This window comes from Coccinella septempunctata, chromosome 9 (genome assembly GCF_907165205.1).
Source record: "Coccinella septempunctata chromosome 9, icCocSept1.1, whole genome shotgun sequence".
NCBI classification, from domain to species: Eukaryota; Metazoa; Arthropoda; class Insecta; order Coleoptera; family Coccinellidae; genus Coccinella; species Coccinella septempunctata.
Genome location: NC_058197.1, coordinates 13,609,860 through 13,630,376, shown reverse-complemented (window position 1 = coordinate 13,630,376; position 20,517 = coordinate 13,609,860). Strand labels below are relative to the sequence as shown.

General features: G+C 39.3%; 1 protein-coding gene across 3 annotated transcripts in view; it reads left to right on the top strand.

Moving 5' to 3' along the window:
- The window catches only part of LOC123319817 (protein suppressor 2 of zeste-like), a 114,654-nt gene extending 96,642 nt beyond the window's left edge, over window positions 1-18,012 (top strand). For all 3 annotated transcript variants that reach the window (XM_044906766.1, XM_044906768.1, XM_044906765.1), the window contains 2 exons: window positions 1,774-1,854; window positions 15,161-18,012. In XM_044906766.1, the coding sequence (XP_044762701.1) occupies window positions 1,774-1,854; window positions 15,161-17,263 (2,184 nt within the window). In that variant the 3' untranslated portion in view covers window positions 17,264-18,012. The remainder of the gene's footprint in view (window positions 1-1,773; window positions 1,855-15,160) is intronic.
- Window positions 18,013-20,517: the final 2,505 nt, after the last annotated feature.

Below are 20,517 nucleotides of genomic sequence, written 5' to 3'. Positions count from 1 at the left end.
CGTGTGTAGGGGCGTTGTCCTGCAAAAACAAAACATCTTTGGATAGCTTTCCGCGTCTTTTCTCTTTAATTTTTTCCTGTAGAGTGGTCAGTAATATCGAATAGTAATCTCCGGTTATTATTCTACCCATATCCAGAAAATCAATCATGATTACTCCATGGCAATCCCAAAAAACTGAAGCAAGAACTTTTCCAGCAGATTTTTGGACACGAAACTTCTTAGGTCTTGGAAAACCATTCCATCGATTGTTGCTTTGTTTCTGGATCGTAGAAATGTACCCAAGTCACATCCATAGTAACAATTCGGTTTAAGAAGTCTACACCGTTTTCAAATCGAGCACAGATCGAACTCTCTGCTTCTACCCTTGCACGCTTTTGATCAACATTCAAACATTTGGGGATCCATTTTGCAGCAATTTTTCTCGTGTCCAAATTGACGTGAACTATATAATATATGATGAACGTGTTCGTATGAAATATTCAGTGCTTCAGATATCCGTTTTAGCCCAATTCGAAGATCTGTCAAAATTATGTCATGAACTGCATCGATATTTCGGGGACTGATATAGAAACTGCAGGGGCGTTGTCCTGCAAAAACAAAACATCTTTGGATAGCTTTCCGCGTCTTTTCTCTTCAATTTTTCCTGCAGAGTGGTCAATAATGTCAAATAGTAATCTCCGGTTATTGTTCTACCCTTATTCAAAAAATCAATCATGATTACTTCATGGCAATCTCAAAAAACTGAAACAAGAACTTTTCCAGCAGATTTTTGGACACGAAACTTCTTAGGTCTTGGAGAACCAGAGTGTCGCCATTCCATAGATTTTTGCTTTGTTTTTGGATCGTAGAAATGTAGGTACCCAAGTCTCATCCACAGTAACAATTCGGTTTAAGAAGTTTACATCGTTTTCAAATCGAGCACAGATCGAACGCCATGCTTCTACCCTTGGTCAACATTCAAACATTTGGGGATCCATTTTGCAGCAATTTTTCTCATGTCCAAATTGACGTGAACTATATGATGAACGTGTTCGTATGAAATATTTAGTGCTTCAGATATCCGTTTTAGACCAATTCGACGGTCTGATAAAATCATCTCATGAACTGCATCGATATTTTCGGGGACTGACACAGAAACTGGCCTTCTCGATCGGTCATCATCTTCAATGCAAAATTTATCTCTATTGAAGCTTGCAGTCCAATTTTTCACGTTCGCATACGAAGGACATTGATCACCAAGGGTATTAAGCATATCTTCGTAAATCTGCTTACCTCTTAACCCTCTTAAATACAGGTACTTGATGATGTCTCGATACTCCAATTTTTCGATTTTCACAATTTCGGTGGACATATTCTTTCTTTCATTTTATTGCGTAACTCTGGTTTACTTTTTTTACCACAAACTTCACACTGACTCTTCTTACGAGTTCTTTGTTCGTTGCTATGGTAACGCAATATTTTTTTATGCATGGAACTGGTCTAGGCTTACTAGATATCAATACATCCTGGTACTTCTTGGATCTTGCAGTTGTAAAATTCCGGAGAAACTTTTTGACATGATCCATTCCTAGAAGATTCCTCCAGAGTACTCCTCTTTTGGTCTCTTCTCTCTACCTCAGAAAGACCCTTTCCTTTCATTTTCCACTCTTGTCTTCGTCTGATTCGTAAAAGATAAGAATATAACCGAGCGAGTTGGATAAAAACTGACTATATCGATCAATTCTACTCCCCGAAAGTAAGATTAAATATTTAATGTACTAATTTTTGTTACAGGTGGACATAATCTACAGAGGAGAAGTCCTCCCGGATTATTTCACCCTTATCGACGTCGCCTACACCTTCAAATGGACAAGGGTAAGTCGAATTCTCGTCCGGTGATACTCGAAAACCCACACCGATCTACTTCGTTTTTCCAACAACGTTCAGGAAACTGGCTTTGGCGTTCGTAAATAGGACGTTTACTATTTATAGACATTTTATTGCCCTCCTCTTATCTGCGCCTTTGTTTTTTCCTATCTTGATACTCGCGAGTTTGATTAAACACTGAATTGTTCGCAAATGTTGTAGGTAGTTGTTATTATAGAATCGAGTTGAATCGAATTAGAGATGAGAAAAGTAGAGGAGGGAGTTCAGTAGCTTGTTCGAATTCTACAAGGCGGTGATCAAAATGTATTGATCTGCGATAACTTAAAATCTTCGGATTGTCAATGAGCATTGCTTGGGAGCCATGGTTGCTCTTTTCCTTAAGATCTACCATGATTTTCTTGGGAGATACGAGTGTCGACAATTGACCCTTAAAAAATCCCGAAAAAGATTCAATTGCCAATTGAAAAATCGTCAAGCTCGATGAAATTTCGTAAATTCATTAGTAGGAGAGTTTTTTCTTTTAGAGTGTGTATCACATTCACATCTAGGATCCTTTTCCTGATGGGAAGAGTTATAAAATCGTCAAGACCGAACGGTTGCACCGAGATCGATGAAACTTCGAGACTTATTACTAGAAGAGTTGCTCTTTTAGAATATGGGTCACATTAAGAGATACACGTGTCCAAAATTGTCCTTCAGAAAATCCATCAAAAGATGGATGGGTCAGTTAAAACTAGTAGGAACTGAGGAATGTAATCAGATCACAAACTCTCAAACATCGACAGTTTCCATCACAGTTTCCTCGCCCGGTTCACGCAAAGCAAAGATTCTTCCGATCGATGCTACCACGTAGTTCTTGGACCGCCGAGAAGTGGTTGCCTGTTTAAGAACGCATTCCGCCGTTGGAACAATTTATGACCAGTCCTATCTAGGCGGCAAAGACACCGGTAATTAGTTGAGACAACAGTGCGGTCGTTTTGTTTGACGTTGCAATGAAGAGCTTGCTGGCTGTTCGATCCGTTTGTCTACCGCGTGCGTTTCACTGAGTGAAATTTTGCTACAAGCTACACTATGTTTCTTCGTTCAAAACCAAAGCAACCGATTTATTAACCACGTTTTTGACATTTAAGCCCTATATATATATATATATATTCTTTTGAATGTTAGCAATACATTTTTAGTTATCAAACAATATAGCATATGTGTGAGTTTTAGCAAAGGTTAGTGTAACGGGGTACCATACAATTTAGAGTATGATACAAGAGCTTAGGGAAAAACCTCAGTAAAAAAACCCTGTCTCCCCGTGAGAAGTGTAGTGATGACAAATTTGTTTACAGAATAAGCTTTAAATACTGAAGGGCTTCCTTTCCATTGACATAAAAATGTCTTTATCCTCTTTCCATTTCGAAATAATATCTGAAACAAAGAAACAGAGCAGAAAACGAGAAAAAAGGCGAATAATAAAGCCTTCATCCAAACTTATTTCAAGACTTGATGATGACTGAAGAAAAAAATAAATAATCATAGGTACATAACTTGTTTTTCAATTGCTTTGGGAGGAATATCATCTCTGCGTCAAAAATCTTCTGCTGATCTTGGTGGAGGATCACCCTCGTCGTTAGAAATGCCTTCAGTACTCAAATTAATAATACCCAAATCTTGCTTTTGACTGGGAGGGCCTTTCGACCAGGTCCAGTCTTCCAAGTGATGATTCTTCTATTCTTCAGTTGTTCAAGGAACGCTACAGGACCCTTATATTGGGGAATCATCTCCCATAGATATACCAGTGGTTATTCAGTAGAAAATTGAAAAAACGGGGAAAAAATTAAAAAAACTTCTAACTCTGTGTTATATCGGACGCAGTTCTGACTTGCAGACCTTCAAGTGGGATATCAATAGGTTTTCTTTCACTACACTCCATAGTTTCAAGCTACGCATCAGTATAAAGGTCTAACCTGCATACATCAACCCTTTTGAACAAAAAATGAAACGAAAGTACGGTGTTTCGAGTAAAATTGGAAATGAGTGTACAGGGTGGGCAAAATTCGTTGTCTAATGAAGGGATCTCGAGAACTATAGCAGCTAGAAGAAAACGGATGGCACATTCTCGAGCTCTTTTTTCCTTACTATTCCAATTCTGAAATAAGATCCAGCCTAACGGTCATAGATTTTGAGTTATGGACGAAAATTGAGAAATGGTCATTTTCAATGAGTCTGAATAACTCGCTTATATGAACTCGTATTCGAAATCAGCAAAAAAAATGCAGTAAGATGTTTATAAGATAGAATGGAAAATAACATTTTTATGGTTTTCAACAGCCTGTATCGTTTAAACCGAGCCGATTGGGAAAAAATTGTAAAAAAAAAGTGTTTCTTTTGACCTCAAGAAGTGAGAGTCAAGACTCACCCTGTATTTTTTTTATACTCTACAGACTGGAAACGCCACTGTACCGAGGTCGTTTAATTTAGAGATTTATCTCTAGAAGAGTTGATCTTCTAGAATATGTATAACATTTAGATTCAAGATGATTTTTCTTAGATTCGCGTGTAGAAAGGTGACTCTCAAAAATTCCCAAAGAGATGGGAAGAGTTAAAAAATCGTCAAGACCGAACGGTCGTACGAAAGTCGATGAAATTTCGGGATTTATTACTAGAAGAGTTGCTCTTTTAGAATCTGTATCAGATTAAGATGTAGGAAAGTTTTCCTGGGAGATACGCGTGTCAAAAATTGACCGTCGAAAAAGCCCAAAAAATATGGGGTCAGTTGAAAATTTCGAACGGTTGCATCGAAGTAGATAATTTTCGAGATTTATTGCTAGAAGAGTTGCTCTTTGAGAACTTTAGAGGAACATTTTTTTGAATATCTAAACAGGATTTTGTTCACATCTTGTACAGGGTGGGCAAATTTCGATGTTTTAGCACTACAACTTTTGAACCAGAGGAGATAGACAAAATCTGATACCCCATTCTCGTGCTCTTATTCTGAGAAACTAACAAGAGTAGTAGTCATTTTTGGCCACCTTCTTTTGTTTTCGAGTTATAAGCGAAAATTGGAAAAATGGCGATTTCGAAATAAATTTATATCTCCGCTAATACTGATGATAGAGCTCTGAAATTAAAACATTATACAGGCACTTTTTTAAGTAGAATCCAGTGCCGTGCTTGCCTTTTTAGCAGGATTTTTAATTACGAAGCTATGACCCAAAGTTATGTTTTTTTAAATGGGAACACTAGATTTCTGTGCAATTTTTTGAAAGCTTAATTTTTACTGATTTCAAAAATATATAACATCATATGGTTTGAATCAATATAAATAATAAAAATGGTCAAAAACCTTTTTTCTCAATATTTCTATGGTTTTAACTTTTGATGAGAAGAGAAAAATAGAGCATCTTATTATTGGGAATTCAAATGTAGATTGCGGCGACATAGTGGTGACAGTTCGAAGTAAAAAGTTAATGCCTTTACGTCATTGTTCTACGTTCCTCGATGTAAACCATAGACCTAATAATACATTTTATTTTATTAGGTCTATGTTGTAAACAAACAAATGACAAAAGTGCCTTAACTTTTTATTTACAAAAATAGCCACCAGAGGGCGTATCGCTTGTTTTGAATTCCCAATTATCACAGTCTCCTTCTATTAGTCTCTTCATTTCTATGCTTCTTACTCAATTTTTCCAAGACTCAAATTTTGTGAAAATTAGTAAAAAGCATAGAAAGAATGACATTGCCGGAAGGAGACTGCTCTTATTATAGGAAGCTCTATTATTCTGTGCTCGTCAAAAGTTGAAACCATAGAAATATGGAGAAAAAAAGTTTTTGACCATTTTCTATTATTTATATTGATTCAAACAATATGATGTTATATATTCTTGAAATCAGTAAAAATTAAGCTTTCAAAAAATTGCACAGAAATCTAGTGTTCCCATTTAAAAAAACATAACTTTGGGTCATAGCTTCGTAATTAAAAATCCTGCTACAAAGGCAAGCACGCCACTGGATTCTACATAAAAAAGTGCCTATATAATGTTTCGATTTCAGAGCTCTATCATCAGTATTAGCGGAGATATAAATTTATATTGAAATCGCCATTTTTCCAATTTTCGCTTATTACTGGAAAACAAAAGAAGGTGGCCAAAAATGACTACTACTCTTGTTAGTTTCTCAGAAAAAGAGAACGAGAATGGGGTATCAGATTTTGTCTATCTCCACTGGTTTAAAAGATGTAGTGCTAAAACATCGAAATTTGCCCACCCTGTACAGGATGGGCAAAATTGGTGATGCCTGAACTACAACTTTTCAACCCAAGAGATAGAGGAAAATGAAGGCCACATTGGTGTTACCTTTTTTCGGGAAACCGTTAATGCCATCAAATTCATTTCTTTCATTTTCGAGTTAAATAGGCTAAAATTGAAATTTGGGCGATTTCAACATTGATCATTATCTCCGTTTGTATTTGTGCTAGGATGTTGAAATGAAAACATTATAGTGCCACTTTTTCGGTAGCATTCGAGTGGCTCTATAAACAATCAATCATTTCGTGTGCGAATGGAAAATAATCTACCAAATCTACTCCTCAAATCAATCGTGATAACTCGATTCCAAATACCTGTGACTTCGAAATTTCGAGCCAACTTTGGTCCGGATTCATCCACGAAAAATTCGTGGTCAACATCGATACTGCTGTTAGTCCCTACCGGATGATACGCGAGCGGAACAAATCAATAAAGAGAGTGTACACCGCCTCCCGGTTCTCCTGTTCACTCAACTCGTAAAAAGCGCCTCTTTATCTCCGCACATACACCGTAGGCCAATGACGTCGCTCTCTAATCGTGAAAAATTGGTTTTCCGGTTGGGTTCAAGGACGCGGCTTCTGACGTTAGGCACGGCCGCCACTGATCAATACCTCCTTGTGTCGCTAATTGTTCGTCTATTATGGAAATTGTCTAGGCTGACGGTTTCCGTTTTCCCATCTCGCGGATGAGAACCTGTTTCGGAGTTCCGAAGAGATGTTTCGTTTTTTCCGCCGGTTAACTCTTTTCGGAATTACTAATTTCATTGCTGAATCTCTTTACAGATAGTAAATCTATAAAAAGACTAAAAAACCGGACTATCGGTATCAAATTTATGATTTCTTAGGGCTACTTGCGACTGTGTGCCCTCCTGTGACTGAAGAGACCCAACAGTGATCTACAGATCCTTCCACACTCCGGGCATGGATAGTCACCAACCATATCTGGCCACCGCTGTATTCTTCTCGAGTCTCCATTATAACTGTGGACCAAACACCTCCACAGTGATCTGTCTAACGCTAGTTGTTCCCAGTTACGATTGGCATTAACTGATTTTAGGGATTGATGTAGTGTATCCTTAAACCGCTTATACTGGCCTCCTGGTGTTTCAAAGTCACGACCTCAATCTGAAAACCAAGACAGCTTTTTACAAAGCAGTGGTCCTGCCATGCAACGCTTCTTTACGGATGCGAAAGCTGGACGCCCTACAGGCGACACATTAAACAGCTTGAACAAACGCAACAACGTCATCTAAGACAGATAATGCACATCAGATGTTTCCACAAAGTTTCGAATGCAGAAGTCTTGCAGCGTGCGAGTTGTACAACAATTGAGACTCAAGTAACGAGGGCCCGACTCAGATGGAGCGGCCACATTCTGAGGATGCAAGACACAAGACTCCCCAAAATAGCTCAGTATGGCGAATTCACAGAGGGAGCTCGGAAACCAGGAGGCCAGTATAAGCGGTTTAAGGATACTCTCCATCAATCCCTAAAATCAGTTAATGCCAATCATAACTGGGAACAACTAGATTTAGACAGATCACAGTGGAGGTCTATGGTGCACAGTTATAATGGAGACTCGAGAAGAATACAGCGGCGGCCAGATCTGGTTGGTGACTATTTATGCCCTGAGTGTGGAAGGATCTGTAGGTCACGGTTGGGTCTTTTCAGTCACAGGAGGGCATACAGTAGCAATCAGCCCTGGGAAATTATAAGTCTGTTCTTTTTTATGTCTTTTTGTAGATCTATTCTCGGTAACGGGATACAGCAATGAATGAATGAATGCTGAATCTCGTTACCGAGTATAAATCTACAAAAAGACTCAAAAACCAGACTATCGGTGAGATCAGACTTACAATTTCTTAGGGCTACTTGCGACTGTGTGCCCTCCTGTGACTGAAGAGACCCAACAGTGACCTACAGATCCTTCCACACTCAGGGCATGGATAGTCACCAACCAGATCTGGCCGCCTCTTTATTCTTCTCCAGTCTCCATCATAACTGTGGACCAAAGACTTCCACTGTGATCTGTCTAACGCTAGTTGTTCCCTGTTATGATTGCCATTAACTGATTTTAGGAATTGATGCAGTGCATCCTTAAACCGCTTATATACTGGCCTCCTGGTTTCCGAGCTCCCTCTGTAAATTCGCCATACAGAGCTATTTTGGGGAGTCTTGTGTCTTGCATCTTCAGAACGTAGCCGCTTCATCCGAGTCGGGCCCTCGTTACTTGAGTCTCAATGGATATACAACTCGCGCGCTGCAAGACTTTCGCATTCGAAACTTTGTGGAACCATCTCATGTGCATTATTCGACTTAGATGACGTTGTTACGTTTGTTCAAGCTGTTTAATATGTCTCCTGTAGGGTGTCCAGCTTTCGCTTCCGTAAAGAAGCGTTGGGTGAACCACTGCTTTATAAACAGCTGTCTTGGTCTTCAGATTGAGGTCGTGATTTTGAAACACTCCGTCCTTTAGCCTCCAGAATGCCCGTGATGCCGAACTGATACGGTTTGGTATTTCCGTGTCTAGGTTAGCCCTAGTATTTATGAAGCTTCCCAAGTATTTAAACTGCTCGACCTGTCTTAGATGACGTTGTTGCGTTTGTTCAAGCTGTTTAATATGTCTTCTGTAGGGAGTCCAGCTGTCGCTTCCGTGAAGAAGCGTTGGGAGGACCACTGCTTTGTGAACAGCTGTCTTGGTCTTCAGATTGAGGTGGTGATTCTGAAATACTCTGTCCTTTAGCTTCCAGAATGCCCTTGATGCTGAATTGATACGGTTGTGTATTTCCGTGTCTAGGTTAGCCCTAGTATTTATGAAGCTTCCCAAGTATTTGAACTTCTCGACCTGTTCTAGAGTTTCATCCTCCAGGCTGATATCTGTTTTAAGGCTTTCTTTCGGATTCACCAAGATATTGGTTTTGTCAATGTTGAGTCTAAGGCCTAAAGCTTCGTATATATGTTTATAGGTTAATTATTATTTTATCACTGATAACCACCAGTAGAAGAAAACCACCTTGCCCATTCCCTATAAACAAAGTCACTCGGTGTTGGCATTCCATACACTCAAAAAAAAAAGTGTAAATCAGAGGGCATTATGGCACCGAAGGCCTCTCTTTCACGCCATGTTATCGTCCAGTCCCATCGCCCTCGGCTTTTGTATGTAAATGGGTCGAGCGAGAACGCTCGTACTGACAAATACGATCTATTGTGATCGGATCTGTTGGAATTAAGTGTTTGTTCGACGCGCGGTCGGTGGAAGTCCCCGAAAACGGAATGATGCCTATTGTCCCTTGGGGAGGACGGCGTTGAACGACTTGGAAATTATTCATATCTGAATGCTCAGTACCGGAACTGAATGGAGAGAATAGGAAAAGAGCTTTGAAGTGGTGAAGACGAGAGGTCTTTTGCGCTTGTATTAAAGTCTCCGCGAAGAAAACTTATACTTATAGGGCGAGTCTTTGACTGGTACACTTATTTTAAGAGTAGATTCTTGAGGTCAAAAGAAACACTTTTTACCTCTACCATTTTTTCCGTATCGGCTCGGTTTAAAAGATACAGGCTGTCGAAAACGTTATTCTCAGTTCTCAGTGTCACAGATTCAGATAGTTATCCTGAAGACAATTTTGTTTTTCCATGGGTGGTACAGCGCATTATAAAAAAGTTGAGTTACCTCAAGAATTTATACTCTTAAAATATTGTACGAGTCACTGTATAAGGTGTCCTATTACAAGAATGAAGAAGAAAAACGCAATTTCTTCGAAACAGATGTCATTTGTGAAAAACTGGTAACAAGATGCTTGTCGACGAATTTGCTAAACTGCGAAAACGCCAATTCTTCTCTACATCTCTGAAATGGCAGTTAACTTCTATGATCCGTTATGAGTACCTATCACATAACACTTAAAATTTGCTTAAAAAAATGTTTCGGAATTTTTCGAATATCTGGAACATAAACCGAGACATTTTAAACACTCATTTTGCAGTAACTCCAGAAGAAATCAGTATAGCTATGATCTGTTTTCTGATATCTTGAAATATCGAACAAAGAGATCGAGGATTCTTGAGGAGGATGTTTTTTTTTTAAGTTCATGAGATGCTGCTCTGTGTGAGCATCTAATTTAAGACAGCCTGAACATAAATTTTGTAATACATGTTGTGGTCACAAGATCTTGTTGCCATTCAAAAAACACCACTACAGCGTGAGTCTTTGACTCGTACAAATATTTTAACAGTAGATTCTTGACGTAGAAAGAAACACTTTTTTTCTTCATAAACTTTTTAGGGAGCAAATCGTTGATTTCATTTTTAATTGATTTTGTTTCAGAGATTGGGAGTGAAAACCCTAAAAAGTTTATGAAGAGATGCAAAATCCTCCCAAAATAAATTTCAATCGATATCTGAAACACTTTTTTCTATACCATTTTTTCCAATTCGGCCCTGATGAAAAGATATAGCCAATTTAAGTTTTCATAATGAGCTGTGCCAAAATTACCAGAATAATTAGCTAGATGTGACACTACACATCTTTGGATCTTTTTAACAGTACCCAATTTTTCAAATTCTACAGATACTTTTCAATTTTTGAACATCAAATTACTCGAAAACGGCGCATTATACGAGAAAATATGAAGATCACTTTTATTTTACAAAATGTTCGAATATTCATTAGATAGCGTTCAACTTAGTTTCAAGAGTTGGGTTCTTTGAATTAGTATGGTATTTTTGTGATACGTAATGGTCATGATGAAAGAAAACTAGAAGACGTGGGTTGTATCTTGTGTTCGAAAAAGATTCATCAAATAAATGAAAAAATATTCCAAAATTCATTTCATTCGATGGAACCGTTGGTGGGATGAAACCGAAAAAACATTTTTTATGGTTTTTCGATTCGAAAACAATTGCATGAAAAAAAGTTTTCTTTTGACCTCAAGAATCTACTGTCAAAATATCTGTACGAGCCAAAGACTCGCCCTGTATACTCCACCCGTCATAGGAAACACTCGACAAACCCCTCAATTACGCATGGAAATTAGCGTGATATAAAACCGATTTGCCCGAACGATGATAAAATTAATTTCATGAATACGCAGAGGCCAAAAACACTACTCTTGGTCAATGAGTCGAATCGATGTTCTGCCCACCCTTGCCCGTCACTTTTGTCAAACTGACCTAAACGTGTATTTATAAAAAAGTCAAAAACACTCCCCAATTTCGACATATTCTATTCAAAATTTGATGTTCTGTGATCCAGTGCGATAGAATTCGCTACAAGGTTAACTCTGTGCCCCCCATTCCATCGCCCGATTTTGACAATTACCAGAAGACGTCACTCTATGCTCGATCTGTCAAACTCTGACAGTCGAAATGGCCGCGCTCACGTCAAATCTCGAGCGATCGATACGTTTCCCTCCGTCGTCCCGATCCCGAAAGAGAAACCCGAATGTCTCGGACTAGGGATGTGTCGTTCACGAACGAACGAATCAAAAGACCCGGTTCGTTAGAACCAATGGTTCGTTCAGTTCTTCACCCGAAAAATGACCCGTTCGTTCAACTGGGTCGAATGAGCCAAACGGCTCCATGCGACCCACAAAATCGATATGGGATCTGGAGATCGGAAGATCTGGAATCAAAAGAATGATTCATAATTCCGTCTCTTCATGACCCAGGTACCCGAATAGTTAGACGGGTTTCAGACTGACCCAAAGGAAACAGATGGTAGTCGTAATAAAATGAACTTATATTACTTGCATTCCGCAAGTGAATCAACGGCTCCTTGTTGAAGAAAGTATGATAGATTTAGGAACTAGGACTAGTAGAAATTTCTGTTATTATGGCTATATTGATGAAAGTAAATTTTAAGTGATTGGTCAATTCTACAACTTTTTTTCAGATTAATTTGAGGAAAATATTTGGATTCGCAGCAATAACATAATCTTGATTTCAAAAATTTCAGTTTTTGACGAAATTAATGAGACTAGATCTCACGAATTTCGAACCTGTAAATCAATGATTGACGTCTCCATTTCAAAATTTGAATCGTCCGATATCCATTTCCTTTCGAAAGACTTTTGGTTTTTGAATTTTTTCTACACTGGGGTCAATATTTCTCTCGGTTCTCTCACGAATTTGACCTCAACCAACTATTTTCAGCCGATCAAAAATATTATGGCCCACAAAACACAGCTGTTTAAAACTAAAGAAGCATCCATATTCCATTCTATCAAAATTTAATTCAACTGAACTAAACTGAAGTGAAATTCCTAACAGAACAGTGAACTGATCGAGACGGGACTACGGAGCCGAATTCGAACCATGCGCAATGTTTGGATCACAACCCAAAACCCAACTACCTAAAAGAACCAATGGGTCAATTGAACGGGTCTTTTGAACCGGGTCTTCTCAGCAATGGATCTAGATCGATCTGGTTCCTCGAAATTGAACGAACTACACATCCCTATCTCGGACATTCAGCTCACGTAGCACGCAGAGCCGTCCGGTAGTTAAAGAGGCGCATATGTCAACCGACCGACGAGCCATAGAAATGTAAATGAGGCTGTTATGACAATTAACGCTTCGCGAATGGTCGGATATGACCTTTCGGATGCGATCTCCGGTACTATTTTTAGAAACGGTCCCGGCACAACCCGTCGATACGTCTGTTTTACTCGGGCGCGAACGTATGGACATGAAAGCGCGCGCTTTTTTTTCGGTTACCGCGAACATTTAGATCGGCGATCCGCGTATGGGCATGCATTTTCTCTTTTTCATCTGTACCGGTTCCACGGCCGATCCGATGTATATATATGGCTATCTGGAGGATCCGGATCGGATGCGTTGGAGGTTGGAGATGTCTCTAGAGTCTAGACCTTAATCTCAGGCATTTAGGGCTAATTTCAACACAGTGATTTACTCCGCTTAAGTTAAATTCATATTGAAATTAGAAAAAACTCTTTGAAGACTTGAAGAGTAAAATTCAGCCTCAAGCCTTCCTTAGATATTTCTCCTCCCAAAAGACGAAGTATTATTCACGTGTAAACGCGTTTTCGGGTAGATTTTATTTCTTGCCTAAATTTGCTTTCCTTCAACCTGCCATATCTCGCGAAATGTTCAAAAGACTACGTTGTTAAGAGCATTTTTCATTAGGAATGAATGGCGCAGATAAGAGACACATTCATCCCATGCTAGTACAAAGCCCTCTTCAAATTTAACATAATTTTGGATTGGATCGATAATGTTAAAGTTGGTTTTAGTAGGTTAGAATATAGGTATGCCATCTTGAACTTTTTGATAGCACTTTTCGAGCTCTATGAAATTGTACCTAATCAATATCCTGTATCTCTTACAGTTTCCTCAGCGTTGGTCATTGAAGCCTAAAGACAATGGCTTCATTTACAAATTTTTTATGTAAAATCAATATCTCTAGTAATCTTTTCATTACGGAGGAATTTAACACGAAAACCTCCTTGAATAAATTCTCTATACTCTAATGAAATCCCCATCAAAATCGAACATCTGGTTCGTTATGTGGAAACAAACAAAAAAAACTAATAAACACTGGGAATTTCACATTTTCAATACACTAGCTTAAGGCCACTAGTAAAGATATAATTAATAATTCAAGGAAGATAACTGGCGGAAAATCAACAAACCTCAAATAAAACCAAAAAGTGATAAAAATCAATGATCAACAACAATAATCAACGTCAAAAAATATATATGCATAACGAAAACCCTCACGAAAAAGAACAAACTTCAATTATCGAAAGATTCGCTCATTGCTAACCTCTGCATTATCGGGTAGATTTCATTTCTTGCCTAAATTCGCATTTCATAAACCTGTCATATCCGTTGAAAAACTATGCTGTAAAAAGCATTTGTCATCAGGAATAAATGCCGCAGATAAGGGCAGGTTTTTATATTTATTCATGCTTTGACTGGCATGGCATGAATAAAAATGAAAGTGACCCCCATCTGCTGCATTTATTCCTGATTACAAATGCTTTTCCACACTATATGGGCTGTCCCAAATTCGATGTCCAGTGAAGGAAATCTCAGAAACTAGAAGAACTAGGGCGAAACCGATGACATATTTCCTAGCTCTTTTTCATAGAAACAAAGAATGGTGTGAACCATAGCCTCCTATGATCCTTCGTTTTTGAGTTATAAGCACAAATCGAGATTTTGACATTTCGAAAAGTTCATATATAACTTTTTTGTTTTCGAAGTTACAGATCTGAAACTTCAACCTTCTACAAGTACTTTTATACGTAGAATCTACTGACCAACGTTTTTTTTTCCAATTCAAAAATAACAAATTCAATGATAGTTTGCATTAGAAGAACAAAATTTTGCCTAATAATTCGAAATCTACAACAGGAAACAATTTTACGAGCTCGTCAGTGGATTCTACGTAAAAAGTGCCGGTAGAAGGTTCAACTTCCAAATCTGTAACTTCAAAGACAAAAAAGTTACGAGGATTTTTCGAAATCGTTAAAATGTAATTCTTTGCTAATATCTCAAAAACGAAGGATCGTGGGAGGCTACGGTTTTCATCGTTCTTTGTTTCTCTGAAGAGGAACTCGACAATATGTCATCGATTTTGCTCCAGCTATTCTAGTTTTTGAGATTCCCTTACTGGACATCGAATTTGGGACTGCCTCTAGATATCTAGTTCCAGAATTATGTAAAGACGAACATATTAACAAGCGAACCAACAAACACATGGACCTTAACATTATTTATAATATTAGTAAGGATTATTTCACATTGAAAAATAATATGGATCATAATCAACTCTATAGCCTATATTTGAAAGAATTTTCCAAATTGGTTCAGTAGTTCCAGGAATTACTAACACAAGCTTACAAACTTCACCTCTTTATAATATAAGTATAGATCACGTTTTAAATCTCGAACACCCAAAAGCACAGTCTTAATTGTTGATTTAGAATTTCCACGTGAAACCCACCTCTACAACGATTCTCTCTTTTGTTGCAGGAAAAACCCATGAGGTTCTTCTACCGCATCTTCAGTCCCATGAAGATAAAACCGATAAGGATAATCAACACCACCTCAACCTCCGGCGCCAAACAACTCCAAATAGTACAAGTAGACGAAAAACCAAAAATCGACAAAGTCCAGGAGAAACCACCGGAGAACCCCCCCGCTCCCAAACCCGAAACCCCCAAGACTCAAACGGAGGAGGGGAAGAGTTCCGACAAGGAGACCCTGATGGCGAACCTCCAATTACAAAGCACGAAAAAGAACAAACCTAAGAGTCCCGAGAAAGAAAAATCGGAAAAAGAATCGGTATGCGTGTACGAGTACGTAGAACCCGACAAGGAAGAGATTAAACGTTTCGCGGAGAAAAGAGACAGGGAATGGGCCCTCCAGAAGAAACTGGACGAGCGAAACGGCGACTATTACGTCAGCAAGAAACGGAAGAAGTCGAAACATTCCAAAAACGAATCGGTTCACAAGAAACGGAAACTACACGCTGAGATCACCTCGAATGAAGAGGAAGATTTAAAACTCAAGGTCAAGATAACGCCGCATAACAGCCACAAACACAAACACCACAGGAACTACGCGGACAAGACGTACGAGATCAGCAACAAGGAAAAACTGTTGCAAATGAGACAGGTCAGACACAAACACATCAGCAGCGAAGATAAAACTGTACAGACCCAACCAACGACCAACAACTTGACCAAACAGTCCATCGTCGATAGGATACAGGAAAAATTGAAGATGAACAAGGAAAAAGAGTTGGAAAAGAAGAAAGAGAGCGAGAACAAACAGGTTAGATTCGTTGAACCGGAGAAGGTCGAACCGACGAACGAGAAAAAGACCGAAATCAAAAACATAACGATTAACCTGGTGAACAACGCCAAAGATGGGAAGAAACCCTGCGTGCAGATCGTGAACAAGGAGGGTAGACCGACGGTTAAAGAGTGGGGGGCCACGGAAAAACCCCAACCGGTGTTCAAACTAGAAAGGTCGGAGAGTGAAAAACAGAAGACTTTCCTCAAATCTTTCCAGTCCTACACTGAGAAATACAACATAGAGAAGATCAAGCTGAACACGATGGAAGCGAAGCGTAAGCAGAACATGGCAAAGATGAACAACTCCCAGCCGCCGATCACTATAGAAAGAAAGATCAGCACTCCCCCAGCTGGTACCTCCAAAACCGAGAAAATAGACGAAACCACATCCAAACTCCTCCACAAATACCCCCCTGGTTTCACCGTTAGCAAAATCGAAGCCGGTTTCAAACGGAAAGCTGAGAACGATGGGGACATGCCGGATAAAAGACCTAGTTTGGAGATAACCTTGATACCTCCCACCTCCCAATCCCAACTGGTCGCCAACAACAGAACGCCGACGGAAAAAGTGGCGCAGAAGAGACCCCTACCTTCCACCATACCACTGGATAGGATACGAAAAAGTATAAACCTGAAATCTGGCATCAGTATCATACCAAAAACGCCGGATGTCTGTGATAACATCGGAGCCTTGGACTTATCCAACAAAAGCCCAGAAAGCTCCCCCAAACCAGCCACGACGGTCACAAAGACGGTTAACGGTCTAAACATGGTGATCACCAATAGGAACCTGGGTACCTTGAAGCCTAACCCTGAGAAAACGACGAATCTCAGCAACCTCCAGATGCTGTCTAAGGTAGCGTCGGAGCATCCCATACTCAACAAGCTGCAACAGCAAGCTCAGAACATATCGAAATCGCCAAGGCCAAACCTACCGAGTTTGCACTCGTTAAACGCCACCACCACGATCCAGAGTTGCCCTTCGCCAAACCCTACCGCGTCGACCTCCAAAACCAACCTACCGAAGTTGCCGAAACTGACGGAAATCACGAAGACGCAGTTTAAGATCACCGGTGTCAATAATGTGCGGTCTCCCAGGCCTAATCCGAACCTGAACATAAGGAACATACCGAATCCGAGCCTGTTGATCAGCAAGCAGACCCAAAACAGGCAGATAAGCGTGGCGTCAAACGCGGAAAAAGAAAGTGTAAGTGCGCCAAGTTCTGCCAGTTCGACCACTAACGCTATAGTTGAAAAACAAGAGATACCGGTATGAACTTAATAAGTTGAAGTTCCTTTGAATTTGGGCATTGAGTCGAATGGTCCCGTGGGTATCCAGACTGTGTATACCACGGACAAAATAGAGAATTTTTCGTTGGATTTTTTTTCGTATCATCCTGTGTTTTATTTATACCGCGTAAGATATCTGTTGAATATATTCCTCTAATTGATTTTTTTAAACACATGAGTTCCTGACCAGTGAAGACTTATTATTGGTTTCTTTTGCATATTTTATTGTAATTGTTATGAACGTTGTTTATTTGTTTATATTTGATTCAACCCTGTACCTATACTGTATATAAAATTTATGTAGTTCTAGTTTCTAATCGCGGCAATTGTAAACTGATTGTTTTAGGATGGTTGCATTGTTCCGTTCTTCGACCAATTTGTAAAAAGAAGTTTTTAGTGAAATACCGAGGGTTGTACATAAGAGGAATTGAATTGAGTTTGAATCTCTTCGCTCGAATATTAGTATGAATTTGTGCTATGAAGTGACTGTTGTAAGTACCTTGCTGTCTGGTCGAGTTGAATGTCTTTCGATGCTCTCGTGAGCATTCACTTGGCGGACCTTTTTTCTGATAAGTGTTTCATAGACTGCTCCAGTATCTATATTTGATTTTGTAGAAATGTACTTATAGTTCAACAGAGATTAATTTATGGAAACTGTAGCGTACGACATATTGGTACGTGATTTTTTCTGTATAATCATGTTCATGTCAATGATTAAAAAGTGAAGTTTTTAAATATGTCTTTCATTATTTCTTTTTCCATCCCATCAGAGTGAATAGTAATGGACTCTCCCTTACCCCAGAACAATATCTGTCGTAGATTCGAAACCACCTTTGTATGGGGCAATCTTCGCACTGACCGAAGCAGAGTCCATCGGACGTATCCGAATGCCCACACACAGTAAAAAAAAATGTAACGAATTAACGTTAAGGTGAAGGAAATGAGAATCTGCGGTGAAAAAAAGCAGCAGAATACAGTATTTGTCCTTCACTGATATCATCACTGAAATTGAAAAATATTATATAACTTCGAAATTTATGAGCCGCGTTCTAACATAACTGCTACAGTTCGACTTTTTCGTTAGGTATGTTATAACAACACAACACCATAACATTGCAGAAGCTATGTGGGAGTACGGGAGGGAATGAATTGAAAGAACGAAATGACAGATGAGTCAAATGGAGGAACTGAAAGAGGACATGCATATTCTAGAATATATGCAAGAGCACTGGAATCTATCGGTTGAAAATACAGACACTTGGAAGTAAATTCATATGAAGATATATGAAGAATTGCCGTAGCCTCGAACGTCTGCTGCAGTATGGCTTTTCCGTTATGATGTAACAACACAACACCAAAACATAGCAGAAGATATCCGAGGACAGAGCAGCAGATGGGGAGGAATGAATGTGCTCAGAAAATATTTTGAAAAGCATAAGCAACATCAAATCTGATATATTTCTCGGACAGAAAGGGAAATTTCAAATATAAAAAAAAATCAGCTTCGCTGTATTTGAATAAAAAGTTTAGAAGGGTGATATTGTGGTATGAGAAAATAAGAGATTGCATTCTTAGATTATATCGCAATATTCCGACCGCGATGACCTAACCGCACTGATAACACCACACTGTTTGAACCGCAATGATCTTGATCCTTTTATCATATCGCACTGATCTTGTCGCACATATATCACCACACTCGTTGAACAGCTATGATCTGAGCACACTGATCTGGCCTCACTGACGTCTCCTCGCTGGTTGAACCGCAATGATCTGACTGCACCCATCATACACCACTTAACTGGTCTGACTGATAGCAACAACCTGGTTGAACAGCAATGATCTGACAGCATCCACATCCATCGTACCGCAATGATCTGACCACACTGATCTTGATGCACTTATAACACCTCACTGGTTGTAACACAATGATCTGACCGCACTTATTATATCACAAATGGCCGCACTGATAACACATCACTGGTGGTACCACAATGATCTGAACGCACTTATCATACCAAACATGGCCGCACTGATAACACCTCACTGGTTGAAACACAATGATCTGACCGCACTTATTATATCACAAATGGCCGCACTGATAACACATCACTGGTGGTACCACAATGATCTGACCGCACTTATTATATCGCACTCATTTGGCGCACACACTAATAGAAAAATTAATGAAATAGAAGTTAAGAGTAAGGTACGAAAAATCTGTAGTGAAATGAACATTGAAGAAATGTAAAGAAGCAGAATACAAAATCAATATCTTTCACTGATATCATCACTGGAATTGAAAAGAAATATATGATATCTTCGAAATTTATAAGCCGCGTTTCTACATAACTGCTACAGTTCGGCTTTTTCGTTATGTTATAACAACACAACACCATAACATTGCAGAAGCTATGTGGGAGTACGGGAGGGAATGAATTGAAGGAACGAAATGGCAGATAAGTCAAATGGAGGAACTGAAAGAGGACATGCATATTCTAGAATATATGCAAGAGCACTGGAATCTGGAAAATACAGACACTTGGAAGTAAATTCATATGAAGATATACGAAGAATTGCCGTAGCCTCGAACGTCTGCTGCAGTATGGCTTTTCCGTTATGACGTAACAACACAACACCAAAACATAGCAGGAGATATCCGAGGACAGAGCAGCAAATGGGGAGGAATGAATGTGCTCAGAAAATATTTTGAAAAGCATAAGCAACACCAAAATATATTGCTCGGACAGAAAGGGAAATTTCAAATATAAAAGATAATCAGCTTCGCTGTATTTGAATAAAAAGTTTAGAAGGGTGATATTGTGGTATGAGAAAATAGGAGATTGCATTCTTAGATTATATCGCAATATTCCGACCGCGATGACCTAACCGCACTGATAACACCACACTGTTTGAACCGCAATGATCTTGATCCTTTTATCATATCGCACTGATCTTGTCGCACATATATCACCACACTCGTTGAACAGCTATGATCTGACCACACTGATCTGGCCTCACTGACGCCTCCTCGCTGGTTGAACCGCAATGATCTGACTGCACCCATCATACACCACTTAACTGGTCTGACTGATAGCACCAACCTGGTTGAACAGCAATGATCTGACAGCATCCACATCCATCGTACCGCAATGATCTGACCACACTGATCTTGATGCACTTATAACACCTTACTGGTTGAACCGCTATAATGTGACCGCACTTATCATACCACACATG